Below are 27,137 nucleotides of genomic sequence, written 5' to 3'. Positions count from 1 at the left end.
TGCCTCCTCCTCTGATTCGGCTGTTTGGAGGGACCAGCGGCCGACAGGCCACAACAACAATCTTTATATGGTAACCCTGGTCAAAAAGAAAAGCTAAGTTCTTTTGGATCAAAATAAAAACTTCCCTCTGTTCTTTCCTTTCCCTTTTATCTGTTTGAGTTGATATGTTTTAAAACTTAAAGATAAGAAATTACAGTAGATTCTCATAGTTTAGTGCACATTGCCATGCGGGAAGTGAATGTAAAATATCTGCTCCTAGGGATATGGAAACAGATAATTACAGTCAGCTGTCATCTTTTGTTTTCTTTTATGCACTTCCTGGGGTGCCTGACAAGGACACAGATGGGGGCACTATAGGATCCTGGTTTGATCCAAGATTTTTCGACACTTAGACACGTTAATAACATTTGAAACAGAAACTTGCCCATCACTTTAAAAGGACAGTTCTGTTACCAGCATTTTTCTAAGGGAAGTGAAGAGAAAGACTGATAAGAAGCTCTTGTTTAGAAATTAATGTGCTGAGTAAGTACAGCATAGTTCACTCGCACACCAAGAATTCAACCCTATCTTTTTTTTTTATTTGATTTATATGCCACCCTTCTCCGGAGACTCAGGGCGGCTTACAATGCGTTAAGCAGTAGCCTTCATACTTTTGTATATTTATACAAAGTCAGCTTATTGCCCCCACAACTGGGTCCTCAATTTACCTACTTTAGAAAGGATGGAAGGCTGAGTCAACCTTGAGCCTGGTAAGATTCGAACCTGCAGTAATTGCAGGCAGCTGATGTTAATAACAAGGTGCTTTAGACCACTGTACTACCAAGGCTCTTGACATGTGAAACAGCTGATAGCCATGTGTATTTGTAAAGCTTGTGTGGATTCCCTGGAACACTGAACAACGTTGTAAAAGAAGAAATTACTCATAATTATTCTTTTAGGTTAAAAGAAGAACTTACTCATAAACTTACTCATAAGACCTTGTTCATAATTTCAATTTTGGTGTCAGTTTCTCCCTGTCCAGCATATCCACTTTCTTTGTCTGATGAAGTGTGTGATAAATATTGCATCTCCTACCAGATGTGATAGGTGAGGGCACTTGTCACCCATCCACAAAAAAGGAAAGCTACATCAAAAATCTATCTTCTTTAATCAGTAATTCCAAACAATAATGCATCTTAAGGAATGATTAAGCTTGTTGCTGACCATAAAGTGGATCCATTAGGCTTATTATCTGAAAAATTAAGTAGAAACATAATGTTTGATGAAGCAGGAAAGTTTTTACAAAGATCCAATAACAATATAGAGATTTTTTAGATACAGAATGCAGATAGGCTGAGGATTTGTGGAGTGGTGTTGACCAAGAGATCAATAACTGAGAATTTGTCAAAAAAGATGGCACAAGAAAGTCTTTTTACAAGAATCCTGACAAATAGATATGAGGCTTTGCTATATCTAAGACTATCCATGAAAAGCTAAATTGTAAAGGAAAGGCAACCCATAAAATTGGGACCTGAGAAACTGCGGTACTGTGAAAAAGCAGGTGGTGATAGGAGCAATTGAAAGTAGTACAGCGTTCCTTCCTACATAATAGCTATTATAACATGAATTACACACCCTGCAGGAAATATTCATGTCAGGTTGAATCTTATTTTCCTTAGAGTTTACTTTTTCCATGGATAATTCCTCTCTTATTCTTTTAATACTTTATATAGAAACGATATTTATTTATTTATTTTATTTTATTTCTGATTTCTATACCGCCCTTCTCCCTGAGGACTCAGGGCGGTGTACAGCCAGAATTAAAAACATGCAATACAAATATTAAAAAACAATTAAAATATATATAAATTTGGCCCAAAAATTAAAAATCACAACCAATTAAAACATTTAAAAATTTCTTCCTAAACCAGCCCGGCTTGCTGGAAAAAATGGGTTTTAAGGGCACAGCGGAAGGCACTGAGGTCTTGGATTCTCCTTATCTCTGGGGGCAACTGATTCCAGAGGGTAGGTGCCCCCACAGAGAAGGCCCTATATTTCTCTCTTTTGAAATCAAGCTTTAAAATAAGGATTGGCAGTGATTCTCCCACTGCGATCGGTTATTTTAACTGATATTGTCTCCTAGAATAAAATTACTTTTTATTCATCAAATGTTAATGAGAGGCTAGTTGGTCACAGTATCCTTCTTCTATGAAAAGAAGCAACATTTTGGCATTTGATCTCCTTGTCTTCTTAATAAATTTAGATTGCATAAGGACCCATCCATACACATTGAGTCTCTTTTTATTTTACTTAGGATGTTTCAACCATAGTGGTATCTCTAAATTCCAAAGCTTTATAAATTTAATAATTCAAAAAAAACCTCTTACCAAATTGGTAAAAGTAGTGGTTTCATTAGTTAAGGAATGGAAAGATGTTTGAACCTATTTCACTTAGGCTGATAATGTGATTGAGATAGAGAGACCCCACTTCTACTTTACCCTCAGACATAGCAGTGGTCTGAGCGATCTTTCAGTCCAGTCTACCTCAAAAGCTTATTATTGTCACAAGCATGTAGACTTGCTGATGATAGCACTATTAATGATATTGACTTATTTTAAAATGCATTAATAGCCGTTTTTGTATGGTTGACAAGATTGATAATACTATGATATCTTTCCGTACTATCACCATATATTTCTTGAAAGGCCTGTTTTCTAATTCAAAAGCTAATCCCACATGAAAATTTAACCACAATATTGGATTTATTCCAGGATCTCACCACTTTTCTTTCAAAACTGTTTAAGGCTATTCAGTTTATTTTTCATATTAAGATTGTTTTGTTCATGGTCATTATATCAATCTGGCCAGCTAGAGAACTAAATGCATTGCAGGTAGCTTCACCATACCTAGAAGTATTATAGATAGATTCTCGTACCTAATACCGATAGTGTTCTATGAGAAAATTGTCATGAAACTTCCACCCATAATAATTTCTGATTTCCATCTTTACCAGCTATCCTTACTTTTTCCAACCTAAGACTCTGTTGGAACTTTTCCTCAAACTTTAAGTACTAGAATAAGTTTTGAGGGTTTATAAAACTGCATCTTTTTCTTGTTGGAAGAGATTTTTCTTTGGTTATAATGAAGCAGAGAAATGGCCTTCCAGTATCTTCTCAACATTTCACCCAACAGACTTAAGAGGTCATCCTTTAATGTTACAGATTAACTGAACTGCCAGCTCTTTGCCATTTGAACTTCTCTATAATAGTTCAGCTATCTCCTCTGCTCCACTAATTTCAGTACTTGCAGCATATAACACTGTTGCTTGAAAACCAAAATTAAAAACTGGGCAAGCAGGCAAGTAATTGTTAACCTTGGTTAACAGCTGATTTTTAAAAAATAAATAATAAGCATTTATCAATCATTTTGCCTTCCTTCTCTATCTATCCTGGTCTACTACTATGTGCTTGGTCTATATTTGTACAAAAAAAGTTGCCAGATTGAGTATACAGAATTTTAGTAGCAGTCAGAACACAGTAAAAATTACACAGTGCATTGCTAATGTAAGATGTATCTAGAAATCTCATTTGCTTATGGTGATTTTGTTTTGTTTGAGAAAATAACATTTTTATTTGCCTATTTGAATATTAATCAAGTTACTTTAATAAGGCAGTGTAATATATTCTGGTTTTATGACAAGATAGGTATACAATAATAAATCTTAATGAAAACAAATATTTTCTTTTATATTAATCCAAAGCATGAAAACCCTTAAAGTGAAATTCTATAAGAATTAAAGATTGAATCTGAAACACCACCATTTCAGGTTTAATTGAGAAAATATATTTCAAAATTAATAGCTTCTATTACTCGTTGACTCTACTAATGTCTCTAATCAAGAATCTTGAACATAACATTCAAAAGCAACTATTTTTCTTAAACCTTTTCCTTCCAGGACATATTTGTTTTAAAATGAATACAGTATTGAACATTTCAAGTTGCCCTTCGATTGACTTGTCCATTTTTCACTGTGTAAATACAAAGAAGAATGGCAGGGGACACCATCGAGATGCTGTTTGTTTGACTTGTCCTGTTACAAAATTTGCACTTGCCATGCAATGAAGTCGTAAAAAAAAAAAAAAGCAGAATAATTTAACTTTTTTAATTCATAAAGATAATCACGGTTTTCTGATTACATCTTAACTTCATAAATGTTAAATAACCTATCAGCATCTAGTTGTTGTAAATTATGAAAAAGAGTATTGCTGGGAATATTAACCAACTAAATCTTTGTTCTTTAGTGAACATGAAAATGTATTATGGCAGGTTGTCATTGTGCTCACGGTAACTTTGACACCAAATAACAAAACTGCCATTTGTACTTAGGGTAAATTAGTTCACTTTTGCTTTTACTGTTCCTTTCATTCTGACATAAATGTATGAACTCTGGAACTAACCAAGTCATGTGGTTTCCCCACTGAGTTTAGTCAGTCTGCCCATTTCATTCCATTCACTCATCAGAACATCAATGCTATAGTAGTTTCAAAATCACTGCTTTTATTTTAAAATATAGGAAGTTTTCTTCCAACCATTTCCAATTTCAATAACATTCTATGAACTTATTTTATTTATTTTATTACAGGGTCATTTAAGAGCAATGTACCTTTGGAGTACAATATATTACTAGATGCTGGCAGTACCGCCCCACTTGTAAAACCAGTTGGGCAGCCCAAATTCATTGTTCTGGATGGACTTGATCCATGCACCCAATATGAGATAAGGATACAAGCCTGCCAGAATGGTAAGATGTTAAGTAATTCCATTTTGTTATTGGAAGACAGTGCAATTTTGCAAAATATAGTCTGTTTAAATAACAGAATAACATCTTATTCCAAAATGTTTACCTAGTAAAAGCAAACCTAGGATTGAATCGTTTATTTTACACATCTCCATATTGTATCATGAATATTTCAATAGAAAATTTAAATAGTTCACATTTGGGAGAATGTCAGCCCTTTTTATGAAAAACATAAAACAAGGTGTTTTTTAAAATTGTTCTAGAAATACACATCGGAGAAAATCCATTCCCAATTAATGCTACATCAGTAATTTATATATCCCTTTTATTATTCATAGGAAACAGAAGGATAACTCTCTCTTATTTAGAATTATAAGAAATGTATGAAACCTGATCTAATGGGTTTTGTTAACATGGGTACAGCATAATGGAATTCTTCAGGTGGTATTGAATATGAGACTGCCTTGGTCTCCGGGCTTCTGAGGCAAGTGGCATTCCTCCATTGGAAAATAAACTAAATCTTTGGAAAATCATCATCATCATCATCATCTTGCCCCAAATGAAATTGTTTCAAAAATATCTTGCATGGTCTGTATTCTAAAAGAAGGAATGTTGTAAATCATACATTGCCAAACAGATAGGACTTTAATAAGGACTGATAACTGAGCCGAGAACATGAGGTTGACATATGTTAAAAGAAACACGATTTTGCCAAGTTTTTTCAATTGGCTGAGTTTCAGAAAGCAAACCAGTAAGCAAGCAGGAATGAGTATTGCTTCTTATTTTTGCTTTCCCTTTGTTAAAGCAAAATGGAAAATGGTGATTTTGTGTCAGCTTACTATCTTACTTATCTATCTGTGTTATGAATGGACTTTAATATCAATTTATTTTATATATTTGAATGGACTTTATGAGGAATTGGATCAACACACCATATAGGGCAGAAACTAAGAAAGCAAATCGGAACTCATGTGTTCATTTGTCTGTCCTTGCGACTGCCATTTCTAAAAAAACATTTTCAAGAAAAAAATGGCCATTTTTTAGGCAATATTGTCTAGGCTCAGAAAGTAATAAGGATTAATTCTAGTTAGTATTTGGTTGGTAGATCTTCAGGAACCCTCCAAAACTATAGACAAAAGTAGGAAATGAAAACAGTCCTAGAAGAAATGGTAAAAGTCTTCCTCACTGTTGCCAAGAAAACTGCATGGGCATATCCAATTAAATTCAGCTTAAAGAATATTTTATTTCATTTATGTGTGTGTGTGTGTGTGTGTGTGTGTGTGTGTGTGTGTGTAAAAACATCTAGAGCAGATGTTGGCAGTACAGTGAAAAACAACACATGGCTTACTGAACACAAATAGTTTGACAAGTTGAGTCTGAACAATATTGGGATGGAAAATTCTCTAGAATACCATAGCTCTAGGCTAGACTGACAAATAAAGAAAACCCCTCAGAAAACAATCACAACAAGCTGCATTGATCTGTCTATGAAGATACCAAGGGCTGAGCTTGATTTGGAAGATGCTATGAATGGTATACTTTTCTTTCTTTCTTACTTACTTACTGAACTCTGATGAATAGTATTAACTGCCCAGAGATGAGACAGGTAATGTAATGTAGAAATTTAATAGATAAATAAAATAATTTTGTCTGAACTTTCTACTAGAAGCCTCAAGACACTATATATTTAATTTTTTATTAATATGGTTACAATGATTTGAAAGAGACATATTTTCATTAAGAAATATTAGTTCTTGACTCTTTGACAATTAGAAAAGTACTTTGCATGCTTGAAAGGCAATATTATTCCTAAAATCTGGTTTGTATTCTTCTAGCTGGCTGTGGAGTTGGTAAACAAGTATATGCAACCACTGCTGAAGACTTTCCTAAAGATTTGAGTCCTCCTGTCATTTCAGCCATTGGACCAACATATATAGCTGTGAAATGGTTACCTCCTAAAAAACCCAATGGGATAATTAGAAACTACTTTATTTACAGGTAGTTCTTGAAGTTTTGTATTTTTAAACATTATATATTATAGACCTCACTATGTAGTGGAAGCTTTCTGTAAAAGTGAGGGTTTTTTTTCAAGATGGGTAGGCCTAAGCAATACACAAAACATCCAAATAAATGTCCCAGTGCTCCAGAAAGACACAGTGATTATGGAAGAAAGATTATATCATCATTGCTGTTATAAAAAAGTATTTTAACATTACTGCTGTTTTGAGCGTTGACCATGAATTGCATTTTCAGCATAGCGAAAAGAACATTTAAACCAAGTCAACGAGCCTTCCTGAATGTAGATAGGTCAAATAGCTTTTTCAAATATGCATCATGCTGGATGCAGAATCTACATATGCATTAAAACTCTTCTGGCTTTCTTGTGCAATGTAATTCTTTTGTCAGCATTCATTATGATCAGATCTACTTTGGTGTTTTATCCACCAAATTCAACAAACTCCAATTAGAAGAAAAAGTCACTAGTACTGTGTACATGTTTCTACACTATTTTAAACTTGCACATAGCTTGCTTGCCCCAGACCTCTATGGGGGTTGTGACAGAAAGCCTTCTGTCTTCATTGATTAAGAAAATTTAATTGATAACAATGTTCAATTGTTCAAGGAAGAAAAGCTGGTATGTTGGGGAAATTGTTTGGAAAAGGGGCAGCGACTCTGTAGAATCCAAAGTAATGAATGCAGATAGATGGTAAGCTAAGAGGAAAGGGAGAGAATGAGTGGAAAGCAGTTTGAAGAAAATAAATAGGAAGAACTAGGCATTAGCCTGAAAATCATCATTGCTATGAAAACATGATGGACCTATGGAGTTGAAGGAAGGAGTGACAGGAAAAGAAAAATTGTTCCTTAGGCTAGGCCAGGTGTCAGCAACCTGCGGCTCCAGAGCCTCATGCAGCTCTTTGGGCCCTCTGCTGTGGCTCCCTGTTGGGTGATCCCACCACTGACTGGCCCCACCCAGTCACTCCTCACCTGGCCTGAGAAGGTAAGGGCGATGGCGAGGGATGGAGAAGTAGCCAGGGCAAAGACAGAGAGATACAGAGAGAGGGGGAGAGAGAGAGACATAGAGAGATACAGAGACAGAGAGGGAGGGGGAGGGGGAGGGGAGAGAGAGAGAGATGTCAAAAAGGTTTTGTGGTTCCCGGTGTTTTTTAACAACCGGTTCTCTGCCCTAATGACTGGCTGGGTAAGCGTGGCTGGGGGGGGGTGGTCATGTCACTGGTGGAAGTGAGTGACATTAAGTTGGCCACACCCACCCAGGTTTTGTGGCTCCCGGTGTTTTCTTTTCTGTGGAAAACGGGTCCAAATGGCTCTTTGAGTGTTTAAGGCTGCAGACTCCTGGGCTAGGCAATAACTGCCAATGACACTGGCTTAGCAAGGAAGACAGAATTCAGGCTGATGTTTGAAATTGCGAGATCTTCATAGTGACAAAGGAACCTGGTCAAACTTGATTTGGCTGGCTCTGTCCTATTTGTCAAGGAGCAACTAATCCTGAAAAAGCAGTTGATGTTAGTATGTCTTTTTTTTTTTTTTTGAACCAACTTGCTAGTAGTTTTGCTGAAGGTTCCTAGTAGTTTCTAAAATGCTGCTCGACTTGGAATATTTTCCCTTTTCTATGCTAATTGTATGACCAAATAAATTAAGCCCCAATTTTTTATAAAGGGAAATAAAGTATTTTTCATAGTCCAAGACACATTTTCATTTTGCTGATTTTGTAAACAACACTGGTGATTATAGTAGCAATTCCATAGCAGCCGGGGAAAGGGAAAGCAGGAAATATAATGCAGAAAGTGGAAAATATTGTAAATTGAATTTGACAGCATTTGATCGCATTTGATTATTCTAGTCACAGCCAAACAATGATATAAAGAGTAATATGAAACAGAATGTGTTACTGCCTAGCAGACTCGAAAGCAATAAACCTTCCTCCAATGTGACACAATCACTTCACAATCATAATTGTAGCCTGTTTGATACCTCGGAGTACAGCAGAAGGGCACTGACTGACATAGATACATTTTGTTTTTTATTTAAAGTGAAATGAAAATGGCGCACTGGGGCTCCAGATACAATCGTTATATTCACCTACATAGGCATGAATCACTTGGCAGTTATTTCAGCTGAAGTTTAAATGTGCTTAGACAACAACAATATCACATCTTTCTCAGATAGCTATGAAAAAAAAATCAGAAATATGTAAGGACAGAAATGGAATGTAAGCACAGCACTTTTATTCATGCAGTGTTCATACACAGTCTTAGACTGCTATAACAAAAACCCTTCAATATTTTTAGATGATGTTTTGCATGTAATTTCTGTTTCATCTTTTGCTGCCCTGCCTTATTGTCATTTGTACATTAAACTAAATTTATTTAACCAGCAAGTGAGTAGGCAGTTTTTCATTAAAACTGAAGGATCTAAATTTGCAAGGGTTTCAGCTTCTTCTATTCTAACCTTCATGATATCTCTCTCTCCTTACCCATCACAAATCTTTTTTTCCAAAAGCCTAGAGTCTTAATTGGAATAAAACTATGTGGGGGATGGCAGTATTTATTATCCATTTATTTCTGTACCATAAACCTGTGTATGTCTTGTGTGTGTTTATGTGAGTGCTGCATATTTCCCTATGTAAAGCAAGTTTATACACAGAGAGAGACTTGATTACATAATAAATACAAAATAAAGTCAATATAATGATAACATTTAAAAACATGTTATCATAAGGTTGACTTGATTTTATATTTAACGGTGGCTAGAAGGATATTTTATATTCAAAGTGGTTAGAAGAAGGTTTTTCCTTTTAGCAATATTTAGTTGTTCTATAGAGGGGAGAACAGAGGTGGGTTTCAGCAGGTTCTGACCAGTTCTGGAGAACCGGTAGCAGAAATTTTGAGTAGTTCAGAGAACTGGTAGTAAAAATTCTGACTGGCCTCGCCCCCATCCCCATCTATTCTCTGCCTCCCGAGTCCCAGCTGATCGGGACGAAATGGGGATTTTGCAGTAAGCTTCCCCTGGAGTGGGGTGGGAATGGAGTTCTTACAGTATCCTTCCCCTGCCACGGCCACCAAGCCATGCCCACAGTAAAAAAAATTGAAACCCACCACTGGGGGAGAAATAGTCAGGCACTGAATGATTAAAAGATGGGAATGGAGTTCAAGAGTTTCTCCAGACTGTAAAGAATAATGCAGAGTTAAGAGAGATCTCTGATTATTAGAACCACTTTCTGTCTACACTTCGGGATGTCTCCATATATTAGTGTCAGCCATTTCTAACATACTTACCATTTTAATCAAAGTTACAAAGTATTTGTAAAGTGAGTGACTATAAAAGTGCATTCTCCTCTCCTATTTACCATTTACATGTGACCACTGGGTAAGCATATCCACTGCCATGGGAGGAGGTATAATCAATATGCTGATGGTACCCAATTGTACAGATCTACTCCAGTGAATTATCAGGGAGGGGCTCTTCTGGAATGCAGCCTCTTGCTCATGGGGTCCACCTCCTCACTACATTTCATTGCATGCATGGTGTTTGCCAATTACACTCCCCAAGCTTCTTTTCCGACCTAAGGCTGAATGTGCAGAGGCTAAGGGAGAGCCTTTTATAATGAGCACGCAATTGTCACATGAAAAAAGCTACATGCATAGCTGTGCAAAAACCACAAAATTAAACTTCACACACTGACTCAAAAAATGACATCTTCCATTTTAAATTTTTTTTTAAAAAAAGCCCTTCTAATTTCAGAATAAACACTTCAAATATACTGGCTATGTTACTGGCTGTGCAGATTTACCATGGTAAAAATTGGAAATCCAACTACATATCTTAGGAGTAAGTCAGTGGTGGGTTGCCCCCAGTTTGGACTGGTTCGCAAGAACCAGTAGTAAAACCGGTGGGAGGTTCCGCCCACCATCCCGGATGTCGTCATAGGCGATCTACACATGCACAGAAGCTCGGCACGCACGCGATCCCATTGTGAACCGGTAGTAAAGGTAGGTAGAACCCACTCCTAAAGTAAGTGGCAAGGCAAGCAAAGCATAGAAGCAGAGGCAAGTGACATTTCTTTAAAATGGCATCTTTCTCCTTTTATTGCTTGCTATATTAGGAGAAAAACTTCCACTTAAATGAGCAGTTGAATTCTAAATACTCAGCCTTTTGAAATGATTAGAGATTGCTCAGACACTTCTGTTCGCAGTTTATTCATACAAGATATGCTGTCTTTTTAGCACTACAGATGGAACTATTTGCCTAAGCATAAGTTTCTTTCATTAAATATTCAGCAGTAATATGATCTAAACACTTTAACCAGGCTACATTGTTCAGCTTTTGCTTGTGGAAAAGCTCACAGTTGGTGACATTTTTGATATTTCAGTGCAGGGAAGCTGTTTCTTACAGATTCCCCATATTGCTAAACATTAATTTATAAATTCAGCAAACAGCTATTTTTTTAAGTGAAATGCTGTTCAGTGCAAACAGAACTACTTAGCATTAAAAAGAGGCTTGTGGTACTTAAAATGATTTTTTTTCCATTTTTCTTCAATGACTGATTTTTATAATCAAAGCGAAAAGACTTCTTGCGCTAAAATGTATGCTAAATACATATATACATGGAATCAGCTCTCAGTGGCAAGCAGAAAAAACATGGGTTTTTTTTTTGTTTGAGGTTTTTCCCTTACGTTTTCTAAATCATTATTCTAGTCCTCATCATGTAAATGAACCGAATTTAATGAAAATACCTTCAAAAGTCCAAGATCGTAGAACTCAAATCATTACTCACTTTTACACTAGATCAGATAAACTTTGAGGTTCTTGTCTTAAACATCTATTTAATGACTTTGTGTACACAGTAATTCAGCATTTTTATTCTTAATTAGAAACCCCATAAACCAGATTATTAATATATGCATCTCAGTGCGCACATTGTATACTTGTCTCCTATATATTAAACTCTCACCTAAATGACACTCATGAATAAAACACCAAGATAATCAATACATAATTCTTCTGGTAATATTTCAAACATTTTTCCATCTTACTCTTAAAAGGACCCTGCAATGATCACTTCTTTCTTTTCTTTTCTTTTCTTTTCTTTTCTTTTCTTTTCTTTTCTTTCCTTTCCTTTCCTTTCCTTTCCTTTCCTTTCCTTTTTTTAATGAAAAGGAGAATTCAGAAAGAGGTCAATGTTTTGGACATGAGGAGCACTTAGTGCAATCTTGTAGATCAGTATTAACATTTATCAGAGAAACTATACTAGATTGTGGTAGTTTTGAAATGTGTACTTCAGGATCCAGTTATCATATTTGAACTTGCCAATAACCATCAAATCTTCTTCTTCTTCTTTTTGGTCTGCCTTTCAGACGTCCTATGGAGACTCAAGAGGAGGCGCTTGTGTTCATCTGGTCTGAGGGCACTTTAGAATGTATTGATGCTACAGATACTCTTCTGCCATTTACAGAGTACGAATACCGTGTCAAGGCTCAGAACTCCAAAGGTTCTGTGAATAGTTCATGGTCTTCAACACAGACCTTAGAAGCTCCACCATCAGGCATGAAAGCTCCCTCAGCACAAGCGATCAGCGCTCATTCTCTGTTCCTAAATTGGACCAGCCCAACTTCTCCTAATGGTGCTATTTCTCAGTATCATGTTGTCTATCAAGAAAGACAGAATGATCCAACAATTAATACTCAGGACGTTACTACACTAACAATTCCAGTAAGTACTAGATTAACCAATCAATGTGTGAAGCATCTTTGGATTCAGTTTAAGCATTCAGAAATACTGTGTCAATCTCTTAGGATTTGTACATGTATTTCAAAAGACCTGTTCATTTAAACGTATCTCAGCTGTTTACTCTGTGAATTTCAGAAAATCATAGAATGTATATATGAGGGGGGAAATATAATTCTGATGTCAAAAGCAAACTTCCTTTGTCTCAAGCTGACATAGGCATCAATTTAAAAGAAATATTCCTCTGGTATAGAAGAGATAAAAGAACAATTCAGTAAAGATTTTGTTTTACCTGGTAATTTGATGCTTTTCATAAGCTTAATCAGTCACTATTGCTTGAGTACTAGCATATATTTCCCTATTTGTTGTGCACCAAATGTTTTGGACTACAGCTTTTGAAATGGTCCAGCGCAAGGTATGCAGTAGCCCTATCCTTATTGCCTTTCACATCTAACTTTTCCATTTTGAGAGGGAAGAGTTGACCAAAAAAATGGAAAAAAGGAGCAATATCTTTGAGCTGAACTTGATTCCCAGTGACTGTATACATAGGGTTATATTGGCAATAATACATACATGATTTACCATTGCTTCCATCAGGGATATTTTTAACCTCTCTATCTAGTCAATTGCTTGGCATTGTTCAAGTATAATCCCTTTAACTGGAGTATGCGTAGTATAGGTGATAATGACTATCGCATGGGTGGACAATCTTCCTGAGCCAATAGGCATATCTGGTAAAACGACTTGCCTTTAAAAAAAAAACCTGTTATTATGATGGCATGTTCTGTCCCAAATCACCCATCTTCCAGAAGGCAAATAATAAGGCTGCTCTCCATTCAGCAGTTACCCACCCTTTCTCAGGATATTTCCTACCTTCCCAGTTTTTCTTTTTTATTGGCAAATAGACATGCTGCTAATTTCCTGTATTAACTCTCCATTTGTGTTTTAGAAGAATTCTTACACAATCTATGAGGGTCTTGTTACAGGAAAAATGACGGACTAGAACAAGCTCTTCAGTGCAGGAAAGGGTTTTTATTTGCGCAAGGTTCAAACAGTCCGAAGACCACGAAAAAGGTCTGAACGCCGATGGCTTCTTCTGGCCATGTATTTATACAGTTTAAAGGCAAAAGTATTACAGAGAGTGATGCATTTCACACGTAGAAGCTACCCTTTAATCTATCTCTAAGAAAGACATAACAGCCCTGTTTCCACAGGCTCAGGCTTTCAGCTCCGGAGCTCAAGACATAATAAAAGAGGAGATAAGAGGCTAAAAGACGCCTCAAGGGCAATAAGAAAGCAGCACCCCTTGTCCAGGGATATGCATGACATTTGGGGTGTAATAAACATTAAACAACGGGATGTATCTGTTTAGGGTCAGTTTGCCCTTTTACAATTCTGTACCTACGTCAAATACCGTTTGCCATCTCAGCACCTTGGCACGGAAGAGGCACTTCTGCCTTGACCAAAGATTTGGATTTCTAATATTTGAGTTTTATCCCAATAACGAATCTTAGCCTGGCTCAGTCTCAGAAGCATTTTGTAAATAGACGCTAGAGACTTTGTAGTATGTGATTCTCCTACACATTTCTTAATTGAGCAAAAGTGATGAAGCACCCAAAAGAAACCTAGTTAAACAATATCGTTACCAATGGGTCAGCCCAGAGATAAGCATGTTTACTCAGAGGTAAATTCCATTAAACATAATTCTGGATTGTTTCCTTAAGCTTTGAATGTCTAGAATGAAGAGAGTCCTACCAAAATCAGATATTTTTCAACCCTTGAAATATAATTTTATCTATACACATTTACAGTGCATGCTGGTTTAAGCATGATAGTAAAATTAACATTAGCTTGACACCAATGATTTATGTTTGGTAATTAGGGAGATTTGCCTCATAACTCTTCAGAATCGGAAATAAATCAACTACTACAGAAAGAAAGAGCTTTTACATGATACTCATATACTGTAAGTTGCAAAGCTTAATAAACGCAGTAATCTGGAGCTGAATAGATATTATTACCTCAGAAGTGGAGTCTGTGACAATAATGTTGTGGCAGATCTTACATTTTATGTGCCACATTGATGAGGACGGAAAAGAACAGAATATTGATGGGCAGTAGGGAATAAAATAACAGAGAGGAGGCTCTTAGGTAAGGATTTTGACCAGTAGTAAGTGGAAGTGCTTAATGTAGCTGACTGCAGTTTTGATACTACAGAATTGTATAAAAAGCGACAGCAATTTTCAGAGCATGATAGCATATGTATTAAATATTTTAATTAATAGAGTTCTCAATGCATCTCAGTTTTTACTTTTTTTCTTAGTCATTGCTGTGTTAGAAGACTACTGAAGTATGTACTGTACATATTTTCTTTTTCTTTTTTTTTAGAGCTTGAGAAAATGTTTGTGACATGTTCTAGGTCTAATAGCAATAGCATTAGCACTTAGACTTATATACCACTTTACAGTGCTTTACAGCCCTCTCTAAACGGTTTACAGAGTCAGCATATTGCCCCCAACAATTTGGGTCCTCATTTTACCCATTTCGGAAGGAGGAAAGGCTCAGTCAAACTTGAGCCTGATGGGATTTGAACTTTCAAATTGCAGGCAACCGGAGAAAGCAGAAGTAGCCTGCTGTAATGCACTCTAACCACTGCACCACTGAGGCGCAGCTAATCATCTCCTCATATAATTTGCCATAGGTAAACACTCCTTCTAATAGATGTACTGTAACATTATTTAGCATTTATTTTCCTTTTATTAATTTTTTATCCCAAATGCTAAATTTATAAGAATGTATCTTCATTGCACTTTGAAATGGGTCTGAAGGAAGTAAGTTAGAAATAATAATTAACCATAAGTGTCTACTAGGGCAGAGGTCCCCACCTGTGGGCCACAGCCCACTACTGATCCATGGCCTATTCGCAAACGGGCCATGCCAGTGTGCATGCTCAGCCCCACTCACACAAGTGTCACGGGAGCTTGCAGCCCCACTCATGCAAGTGGCATGGCTGCTCAGGGCCCACTTGTGTGAATTGTGTGGGCGCTTCAGGGCTCATTTGTGTGAACATTGCAGGTGCACAACCTCACTCTCACAAGCATTGTGGACGCTCGTGGCCCTACCATGTGAGCAATGGGTACCTGCGCACACATGCATGCAAGCCCACCTGCCCCTCCCACAAAACCATCCCCTTTTCCCCCCTTACTCCCCCTCTGGGCCACCAAACCAAAAAGTTGGGGAACTCTGTACTAATATACAGAATTTTAAACTGTTCTTGTGATCCATGCTCCATTCTTAATCTCTTGCTTGAATTTATATTTTTAAAAGTATTACAGTTATAGTGGTACCTTGATATTCAACTGCTTTGAAACTCATCAAATTTGGTATTCAACACATTTTGATATGAAAATTTTGTCTCAGTACTCATTGTTTGCTTGGTACTCAACACACAAGCTAGAACTTGTCGGTGTCAGTTGCCCTGTGACTCACTGCATTATTTCTTAAGGGAATAATTTGTTTTGTATTCATCCTTTTTGGTACTCAAGGTGCCTTCCAGAACCAATTAACGATGAGTACCGAGATACCATTGTATATATTTCTTTAGTTAGAGATGATGTAGAGATGGCTCATTTATTTTTTAGTGAATAAAGAAATCATAGGATATTTTATTTGCTCACCAATTTCTTATTCATTCTTACTATCTGCATTATATTTTGCCTGATCACTCAAGCCAAATATTATCAAATATTACAGTTAAATGGTGGGTTATGCTATAATGCTTCCAGTACTGCTAATGTTCCTATTGCAGAGGGTGGGATTTGTCCGTAGAATATTTATCTTGCTTCTTCTTCCAATCTGCTTTTGTGTCAATGGGGAGGAGAATCCAAGACATAATTGACATCAGTTCTTGTTGCTGATGGAATGGGATGTATCTGTTTTTGAAAATGTTTATTATCAATAGGTGATTATGTCTACCTCATTGCTTACTTGTGGATTTGTCTTGTTTCCAGATGATAGACCTTAAAGTGTCAGCATATCTTGGGATACCCCATCATCCCCAAATGCCTACCTGTTCTTAATAGATTCCATGGCTGTACTTAACATTCTTTGGCAATTCACCAGTATACCAATGCAAAGTGACAGGATGGTTGGATAGGGGCTTCAAATGTTAAATGGCAATACTGAGGACAAGGTATAATGGTATAATGTTTATGCAGACTATAATGCATAAAAATGCACTTTTATGCATTATGGGCAATATGCTAAAATATAAATAAAGAAAAAAGATCCTAGATACAGACCAAAATTTATTCTTTGGGTTCAAAGATGAACTAGATAGAATGTTCAGGCCACCAAACAAAAGTTACCGTATTTTTCGGATTATAAAACACACTTTTTTGTCTTCCAAAAGGGGGTAGAAATGTCTGTGCATCTTATAGACTGAATATTGCTGAAGCCCCACCCACCAGCCAGCCATTTTTTGGTCTCTGCACACCCTTTTTTCAGGCCATTTTTCGGCCTGTTTTCGAGGCTTTTGGGGGCCGTTTTTTAGGCGTTTTGGGGTCATTTTTGAGGCTTTTTTTTTTTGGTCCGTTTTTGAGGCTTTTTTCAGCCCATTTTTGAGTTTTTTTTTCAGGCGTTTTTTTCTGAAAAAACAGGCTGAAGAAAGCCTTAAAAATGGGCTGAAAAAAGCCTCAAAAAAACAGGCCCCAAAAAGTCCTGAAAAAGCCCAGTTTACATAGACTTCTGTAAACCTTTTGATTCAGTGGTACATGACAAATTACTTCTAAAAGTAAAATCCTATGGCATTTCTGAACTTCTACATAAATGGATAGCTGCCTTCCTGTTAAACAGACAACAAGTGGTCAAAATAGGAATTACTCTATCAAATCCTGTATATGTTAATAGCGGTGTTCCCCAAGGAAGTGTTTTAGGTCCAACACTCTTCATATTTTACATAAATGACCTTTGTGATCATATTAAAAGCAACTGTATTCTCTTCGCTGATGATGTTAAACTATTCAACACCATCGACAATGCAACTACCCTTCAAAAAGATTTTGACTAAGTGGCAGCTTCAAATCTCAACCAACAAATGCTCTGTCTTGCACATTGGCAAAAAAAATCAAAACATAAAATACAAATTAGATGGACATGACCTTACAGATGACCCTCACTCTGTCAAGGACCTTGGTGTACTCATTTCTAAAGATCTAAGTGCCCGAGCCCACTGTAACAACATTGCTAAAAAGGCATTAAGAGTTGTTAACCTAATCTTGCATAGCTTCTTCTCTGGTAATGTTGTACTACTAACTAGAGCATACAAAACATTTGCTAGATCAATTCTTGAATACAGCTCATCTGTCTGGAACCCACACTGCATATCAGACATAAATACAATGTCCAGAGTCCAGAGATATTTTATGAGAAGAGTCTTCCATTCTCTAACCGCAATAAAATACCTTATGCCACCAGACTTCAAATTTTGGGCTTAGACAACTTAGAACTACGCCGACTTCAGTCTTGGACCTAAGTGTAGTACATAAAATTATCTGCAACAATGTCAATGACTACTTCAGCTTCAACCACAACAATACATGAGCAAATAATAGATACAAACTCAAGGTAAACTGCTCCAAACTCAATTGCAGAAAATATGACTTCAGTAACAGAGTGGTCAATGCCTGGAATGCACTACCTGACTCTATAGTTTCTTCCCCAAACCCCCAAAACTTTAATCTTAAACTGTCTACTGTTGACCTCACCCCATTCCTTGACACTGGTAAGGTCTCATATTAAGACCTACCTAGTGGCGATAAAAGCGGCGAAATCTAGCTATTTTGCCGCTCTTATCGCGTCATCAGATAACCGTCCAGCCACCCTGTTTAGGGTGACCCGCTCCCTCCTCCATCTGGGAGCGCGGGAGGACCCCTTGCAGGGCCGAGCTGAGGATTTTGTACAGTATCTGGATGATAAAATAACTCAGATTCGGGAAGACTTGGCCGCCGACTGGGTTAGTTCAGACGAGATGACTGAGGCAGGCCTTGAGAGTGTTATCTGGGAGGAGTTCGATCCTGTGGCTCCCGAGGACATGGACAGGATCTTGGGACGACTGAATGCAACCACATGTTTATTGGACCCGTGTCCCTCCTGGTTGGTGCTGGCTTCCCGGGAGGTTACACGAGGCTGGCTCCAGGGGATTATTAACGCTTCTTTGAGTGAGGGTGTCCTGCCGGCCGCCTTGAAAGAGGCGGTGGTGAGGCCTCTCCTCAAGAAGCCATCCCTGGATCCGGCTATTTTGGCTAACTATCGTCCAGTCTCCAACCTTCGCTTTCTTGCGAAGGTTGTTGAGAGTGTGGTGGCGCGACAGCTTCCCCAGTACCTGGATGAAGCTGTCTATCTGGATCCACTCCAGTCCGGCTTCAGACCTGGGTACAGCACGGAAACGGCATTGGTCGCGTTGGTGGATGATCTCTGGAGGGCCCGGGATAGGGGTTATTCCTCTATCCTGGTCCTATTAGACCTCTCAGCGGCTTTTGATACCATCGACCATGGTATCATGTTGCGCCGGCTGGAGGGACTGGGAGTGGGGGGCACTGTTTTGCGGTGGTTCTCTTCCTATCTCTCCGACCGGTCGCAATCTGTGTTGACAGGGGGGCAGCGGTCGACCCCAAGGCGCCTTGTTTGTGGGGTGCCGCAAGGGTTGGTCCTCTCGCCCCTCCTGTTCAATATTTATGTGAAGCCGCTGGGTGAGATCATCCGTGGTTTTGGGGTGGAGTTCCATCAGTACGCTGATGACACTCAGCTGTACATTTCCACCCCAGACCATCCCAATGATGCCTTGGAAGTGATGTCCCAGTGCCTGGAGGCCGTGCGGGTCTGGATGGGGAGAAACAGGCTTCGAATCAACCCTTCCAAGACCGAGTGGCTGTGGCTGCCGGCGTCCCGGTATAGCCAGCTGACGCCATCGCTGGTTATTGGGGGCGAATCATTGGCCCCCACAGAGAGGGCCCGCAACTTGGGTGTCCTCCTGGATGCGCGGCTGTCCTTAGAAGGGCATATGACAGCCGTGGCCAGGGGGGCTTTTTGTCAGGTTCGCCTGATACACCAGTTGCGCCCCTTTCTGGACCGGGACTACCTACGCACGGTCACTCAAGCACTCGTCACTTCTCATCTGGACTATTGTAACGCTCTCTACATGGGGCTCCCCTTGGGGTGCACCCGGAGGCTCCAACTGGTGCAGAATGCGGCTGCGCGGGGGATTATGGGAGCGACGGGGCGCTCCCATGTGACTCCTCTCCTGCGCGAGCTGCATTGGCTTCCGGTGGACTTCCGGGTGCGCTTCAAGGTGTTGGTGATCACCTTTAAAGCGCTCCATGGCTTAGGGCCAGGGTACTTACGGGACCGCCTTCTGCCACCAATAGCCTCCCACCGGCCGGTTCGCTCCCACAGAGAGGGCCTCCTCAGGGTGCCGTCGGCCAGACAATGCCGGCTGACAACCCCCAGGAGGAGAGCCTTCTCTGTGGTGGCACCTACCCTATGGAACAATCTACCCCCAGAGATACGAGTGATCTCCGACCTCCGGATTTTTCGTCGGGCCCTAAAAACTCATTTTTTTCAGCTAGCCGGTCTGTCCTGATTTTAGGGTTAGTTTTAATTTTTTTAAAAAATTTTAATATTTATTTTAATTGACAAGTTTTAAATTATGAGCCAAATTTATAAATTATTTTAACTTTATTTTAACTGTGATGTTTGTATAGATGTTTTTTATCTGGCTGTTCACCGCCCTGAGTCCGAAAGGAGAAGGGCGGTATAGAAATCCGAATAAATGAAAAAAAATGAAAAATGAAATTCCTAAGAGGTCTGTAAGGGGCGTGCATAAGTGCACCAGCGTGCCTACCATCCCTGTCCTAATATTCCTTTTTACTTACTCTTTTCATGTATTCAAATTATGTTTATACTTTTACCTGTTATCTTATATATGCTTGACAAATAAACTTATGATTATGATTATTTTATCTGCACAGGCCATTGTGCACAATAGGATACATATGTGCTTTCTCCTGTAGGTTTTGTCTCTCCTAGAGTTGAAAGGGAGAGAATCTCTCTTACATTTGTCAAGCTAAAGTTCATGGTCAGTGTTTAACAGCTTCAATACCCCTGAATGGAATAGAAATATATATAAAAAGGCAGTTTTAATACATATATACTTTAGTGGCTAGGATCTTGACTCAAATCTTTTGCATTTTATTAGTGATAAAAATGAATAGAAATATATAAAAATCATCTTAGAAATATTATTAATCATATCAACATACTCAACACATTCCTAAAATGCTTTGGGTATTTTGTCCAATAATGCATCTCTAAAATAGCTTCAACTTTCTTTTAAGTGACTTTAGTGCTAATATGAGATTGCTACTGGTACTTAATTATGTCCATAGCAGCATTTTCATAGGCTCACCTATGAGTCCTGAATATTTTTGCAACTTGAGAACCCTCTCAAATTCTTCTAGCGAACTTCAAGCTGTACCATTTTCAAGATTTTTGAAGAATTACATTTAAAAAGTGATTTAAACTGTAAAATGGGTTAGAACAGTTTTTTTAAAAAAACAAAGAATAGCTTTCCCCACCAACCTTTCCCAAGAACAGAAAATTATAGACTTTTCCATGTGTATAATTCCATTCCACTCATTTTATTCATTGCCTCTGGTTCTTGCCAAAAGTGAAGTGTCATCCATAGGTTTCCTATAAGAGATATTGATGATTATATCTTGTTTTGTAATCTTTCAAAAATTCCAGATTTACCTTCATTTTACTCAAAATCAATTTGAATTAAGTACTAATTACTTGAAACATATTTGAACAATGTTGCATGTTTGTTCAATTCTACAAAAGCCTAAATAAAATCATATTTCGTAGTTATATTATGGTTCTATAGAACTTTCTATAAATTACTAACAAACTTTACAGATATAGTAGCTACTGACCACTAGGAGATCTTTATATGGTGGCAAATTTCAAATAATCTTTCCTCAACATCATGTACTAAATTTACTAATGCTTTATTGATATGAAGTATACCATCCTATAGTCACAAATTTATAAATTCTCTAAACAACAATTCCAAGATAGCTTACAAGAGTAGGCAGTAGGCACAATTTACCATTCATTGATCAAAGAAAGTTCTTGTTCACACTTCCAACATACATCTGAAGTTCCTGGTATCATATACCAACACTACACCTTTTTCTAAAAGTTGTGTTTAAGGTTATAACAATGTGAATTCCAGTCATTTTAACGTATTATTCCATTATACAATATACATTGTTCCATTGTATATTATAACAAAATTTTAGTCCACTTTATCATACATTCTTTTACTTGTTCTCCTGTTTCAAATTTCAATAAAAGTTTATACATTTTAGCAATTCTGTTTCAAAATCAGTCTTGCCATAAACTCTTTTCTCTACTGTAAATCTTTCTGATAGGTGTAAATAAGTAAACCATTGGCAGCTATAGCCTTCTGCCACCAGTTGTTCCCTTGATTTTATTTTATATTCCTTCTGACAAATGGCTAATAAAGTTCCTTTCCTTTTGCATCTTATATCTTATAGTTTACTTGAGACTTTTCCCTTGATAGACTAACTTAGATGTATCCTTTTGCTACTGTTTAAAAAATGCATTGGTTGTCAAAACAGGTATTGTCTGAAACAAAAACATCATTCCAGGCAAGAAATCCATTAGGGATTGGTGCTCTCTGAGCTTGCTTATTTTCTTGCAGATGTTTCATTACCCAAACTACTGTAGGTAATATCATCAGTGCTAATAAGGAGTCGCTAATAACGGATGCAGTGGCTCAGTGGCTAAGACACTGACCTTGTTGATCGAAAGATTAGCAGTTCAGTGCTTTGAATACCTAGTGCTGCATAATGGGGTGAGCTCCCCTTACTTGTTCCAACTTCTGCCAATCTAGCAGTTCAAAAGCAGGTAAAAAATGCAAGTAGAAAAATAGGGACCATCTTTGATGGGACAGTAACTGCATTCCATGCACCTTTGGCGTTTAGTGATGCCGGCCACATGACCACGGAGATGTCTTTGGACAGCACTGGCTCTTCAGCTTTGAAACAGAGATGAGCACCGCCCCCTAGAGTCGGGAACGATTAGCACAAATTCCCCATCTTTTCCCTATTTGTTGCATTGGTGTGAGCCCCTCTTTTCTTCCCTTACTTTATGCAATATAATTTCATTCATTTCTCTTAGTTCATACAAATCCCTCCATATCTTTCTTGCACAATCATCACATATAGTGAAATGCTCTTTCTGCCAGCAATAAGTAGATAGTTTGTGTTGTAAACTGAGCAGTGTGACCTTTGGCATATTTATTTAAAGTAAACTATCTTGTATTCAGTGATGCTTATACTTTTCAGTAAATGTATATAGAAAGCACAGATGCAATATAATCAATTTATTATCATCTTTATAATCTTACAAAATCCATATGGCAGTTTAAATTATGGTGGATACATGTATCTGTGTTATCACCAATGAGATACTAAAAATAGGAAACTGGACTGTGCATATTGTGCAATAGCCTATTTTACAACAAAGTTATGGAAATGTTTTTGAAAACACATTAAATATTCTGCTTCAGAACTGTATAGCACTAATTTAGGCCATGTGTCACTTAGCAAACACCAAAAGCTGCACGTGGCAGTAAGGGGACAGATGTTAATTGAATTGCTGTGCTGCTATCAGAGAAAATAGCTACCAGCAGAAACAAGATGGCTGCCCCAGACATGCCCTCTTCAAGTTAGAATATTGTATCCTTCGCTCTGCAAGGGCTTCTGGGTTATGAGGAAATCATACACAGATGACTAATATTTTTATGGTTCACAGCCAAGCAAAGTGAAATTCAGCAGCTGTTCAGGACAAGTGACCACTCTAACGGCTGCAATATAACTAGCTAAACAGAGAGGGAATTGCAAGAGAGCAAGAGGTTAGCGGTGATTATCGGCAGGTGAGTGCTTTATTGAAGTTGAAAGACCATTAACATTGATGGAGTAATTATTTCAACTTGAAAGTAATTACCTTGATGGGTGATAACTTCTCCAGTGTTCCCCGACTGGATTGGGCCAAACAACTGTGAACTCCTGAAGCCTAGAAAAATATTACAACAATATTGCAATGTTTAAATGGATAAAATTTCTGTTTAAATGTTTTAACTTGACTAATGGTAGGGAGAACAAATAGAGAGATATTTATTTTCTTGACTATATGAAATGCTCCCTTCCATTTTAAAACCAGGCTTTTCATGATGAATAAGTTAATAGAAATATTGGGTGTTGTTATTACATTCCACGCTTGGTTTTCTTTTATTGCAAAGCATGCTTTTATTTACAATATTTATATTTTATTTAAAATATTTTGAACTTGCCCAATATTCCAAGGTCTTAGGGGACAGGTTACCATTTCATCTACAGTAGTGCCCAAAATTGTGGAAACCTTTTGGGAAAAGTATATTTTCTAAAACTAGCTAAGAAGACCACTTTTTTTGGCGGTAGTACCATAAAATTATATATCAATGGAAAGATAATTTACTCAAGAATGTAATGCAATAACTTTTATGAAGGATTTGCTATTAGAATAGCAGTTACAGTATAAAAAAGAAAAATGAAACACATAGAAAAAACGAGATATACAAAAATTATCACATCAGTTAATACTTAGTTGGGTAACCTTTAGCATGAATTACGGCCTTACAACGTCTTCCCATGGAGTGAACCAAGTCTTTTACGTCTGCAGCTGTTTTAATGTGAAACCAAGATTGATTGATTGGTTCTATTAACTGGGTTTTATTGCTGGGTCACTTCTGGCTAACAAGTTTCTTTAGCTGGCTCCATAGATTATCAATTGGGTTAAGGTCTGGGCTATTCCCAGGCCATTCCAGCAGTGGAATATGATTATCTTGAAACTCCAAAAAAAAGTGGTGTTATTAGCCATCAAACTTCAAAAATACACTTTTCCCAAAAGGTTTCCACAATTGGTCACTACTGTATTTATTCAAACATTTGTCCATAACCCTATCTCAAAAGACTCAGGACTGTTTACAATATCATCAAAGTAAAAGTAAAACTAGCAACCGTAAACAAAAACCCAAAAAATAGAAGCATCATTCACAAAATATTGCAAAGGCAGTACAGAACCACTGTCGATATTCATTGGAATAGTGTTCTTCTTACATTTTAAAATTAAAAAATAAATATAATGTAAAAAATATTTTAAGGTTTTTACAGCCTTACAAAAAGTAAGCAGAGCAATAACTAATACAGATCAGTAACTAATGCAGCAAATGAAGTTGTTATTCTAATGCTACTGAATATATCCCTTCCTTCTTAGCAATTGGACTACTGCATCCTGAACCAACTGCAACTTTCAAGTCATTTTCAGAGGCAGCCTCATGTGAAGCTCATTGCAGTAAACCTAAGCATGTAAGCACGAGGTGATGAGGACATGAATCACTGTCACTGTCCCTTGTTGCGACTGCCCTGTTGCAACAATTGCCCTCTAGATAAAATGGTGGCAACATCTTCATTATAATCTTCTGTAACTTCTCATGGTGTTTTAAATGTATCTCTTCCTAGACGCATTTGGATGAATGCCAGATTGGCATAGTAAGACATGGAGTGTGAATCCTGGATCAAAATCATTCGGACTGGAAAATCACACCCTTATTGACCACTTCCACTCTTTATATCGTTATTATTGTGTCAGTGGTCTTGTTCTACATAGCAACCTCCTTTTCTTCTGCTTCCCAGCTGTGAGGAGCAATTCCACCCCCCACCCCCCAAGCAAATCAAACCTTGTGTGGATCTCTTCCTGTCTAGCTATTTGTTATGGGCATCATCTTCTATTTGGCAATTGTCACAGCTGTTTGAAAATGGCTGTCTAAATCAGCTGGATTGTATAAAAGTTAGTCATGGCAATTAAAATAATCTCACTGAACATCAGCCAGGTGCCTTGTGTTTCTAAAAAGTCACATTACATTATATATTTAAAAGCCTAAAAGGTGGTTTTTGACAGGAAGCACGTAATGAATTTTCCTGTATATTGTTCCTATTCAGTAATTACAGCTTGCGAGGTTTATTTTTTGCTACAACAATTACTAAAGTCATGGCTGATAACTTTGCCCACAAGTGTGTTTTTCCTTCGCCCCCCCCTCCTCCTCCTTTTTCTCTCTCTGTGAGTGTGTGTGTAAGGATAGTTATTGATCTCTTGCTGAGCTGAGATTTCAGTTTTATGCCAGATAGCTTGATTAATGGGTTGGTTTCTGTAAGTGGACTGAATGGGGATAGGAAACCCATGCAGCCCATACTGCCAGCCCTAAATCCGTCAAGACACATATCTCATTATGAAATAGTTATCAAGTATACATGAAAAATTAATTGGGCTCAGTTTGATTCTGAAAAGACTCAGCCTTCTACTTGGCGATCCCCCCAATCTTTCCAGATGTTGAGCACTAGCCCCTTGAGGAAGAGTGAAGGGAGATGTATTAATACGTTGTATTGATTAGATCAAGACCCCTGACAGTTATTTGCAGAGATACCATCTGGCGGCTGTTCGAATTCCTTCACCAAAAACAGGACGTGACATGTTATTAATCTCAACTCTCTAAGTATAGACAGTTGCCTTTTCTGCTAAACCGCATTTTACCATTCCGTAGGAGATGAATGCAGACCTGAAGGGTGCTGAAATTAAGGTTATTACACAAATTGAGCCATATGGTCCAAATATTTCAGCAAGAAAATTGCCAGGCAATAAAAATTGCTCCTGCCTTCCTAATGGTGTAAATTACAGTTTAACCATGGCTCTAATGATGTCCTTCTGCCGCGCTTAACTACTGTTACATGAAGGACATTGTTTTAAAAATATAAAAAACAAGTAAATGCCAGCAGCGTGTTTTACAATCTGTTAGTGTGTCATTAAGAACACTGTCAGAATTATATAAACATAATGGTAGGCAACCTAGCATACAAAGAACAAGTATGGAACTGGAGCATCTTGAAAAACTCCATAGTGTCAAGAGCTCTTTCAATTTTTGGATCAGCTCCAATCCATAGTTATTGTTGCTTACCATGTTACTCATTTTTTTAAAAAAGCAAAAACAAAAGCATTCATTATGCAAATTTACATGGAAGCAATAGTCCAAAGGTCTGTACAGAAAAGGTCATCATGCGTATTCTAGATTTTGCCTCTACTTTTCCTTGTTTATAATTCTACATTGGTTCATCTGTAGGATCTTAATAGCTGTAGAGAGGTTCCATTTATAATGATCTAAGGAAGGGGAGGAGAGGAGAGGAGAGAAGAGGAGAGGAGAGGAGAGGAGAGGAGAGGAAAGGAGAGGAAAGGAAAGGAAAGGAAAGGAAAGGAAAGGAAAGGAAAGGAAAGGAAAGGAAAGGAAAGGAAAGGAAAGGAAAGGAAAGGAAAGATTCTAACTGTCCATTTCAAGGATTACTATGGATTGTATCCAATATGTAACATTTTGTAAATCATAGTTAATCTAAAAGATACCAAAGGAAGGTTCATTTAGAAAATAATATTGCCAGAAGAGATGCTT

The 27,137-nt window shown here is 37.7% G+C and overlaps 1 protein-coding gene across 1 annotated transcript in view; it reads left to right on the top strand.

Moving 5' to 3' along the window:
* USH2A (usherin) overlaps window positions 1-27,137 on the top strand; it is a 474,981-nt gene that overhangs the window by 401,519 nt on the left and 46,325 nt on the right. Inside the window, exons 57-59 of the mRNA XM_070957393.1 lie at window positions 4,622-4,780; window positions 6,613-6,775; window positions 12,151-12,505. Coding sequence (XP_070813494.1) covers window positions 4,622-4,780; window positions 6,613-6,775; window positions 12,151-12,505 — 677 coding nt within the window. The remainder of the gene's footprint in view (window positions 1-4,621; window positions 4,781-6,612; window positions 6,776-12,150; window positions 12,506-27,137) is intronic.

The sequence above is a fragment of the Pituophis catenifer genome, unplaced genomic scaffold (genome assembly GCF_029215685.1).
Source record: "Pituophis catenifer annectens isolate HBS135680 unplaced genomic scaffold, rPitCat1.0.hap2 SCAF_1, whole genome shotgun sequence".
Classification (NCBI taxonomy): Eukaryota; Metazoa; Chordata; class Lepidosauria; order Squamata; family Colubridae; genus Pituophis; species Pituophis catenifer.
This window is presented reverse-complemented; position numbering and strand designations above follow the sequence as displayed.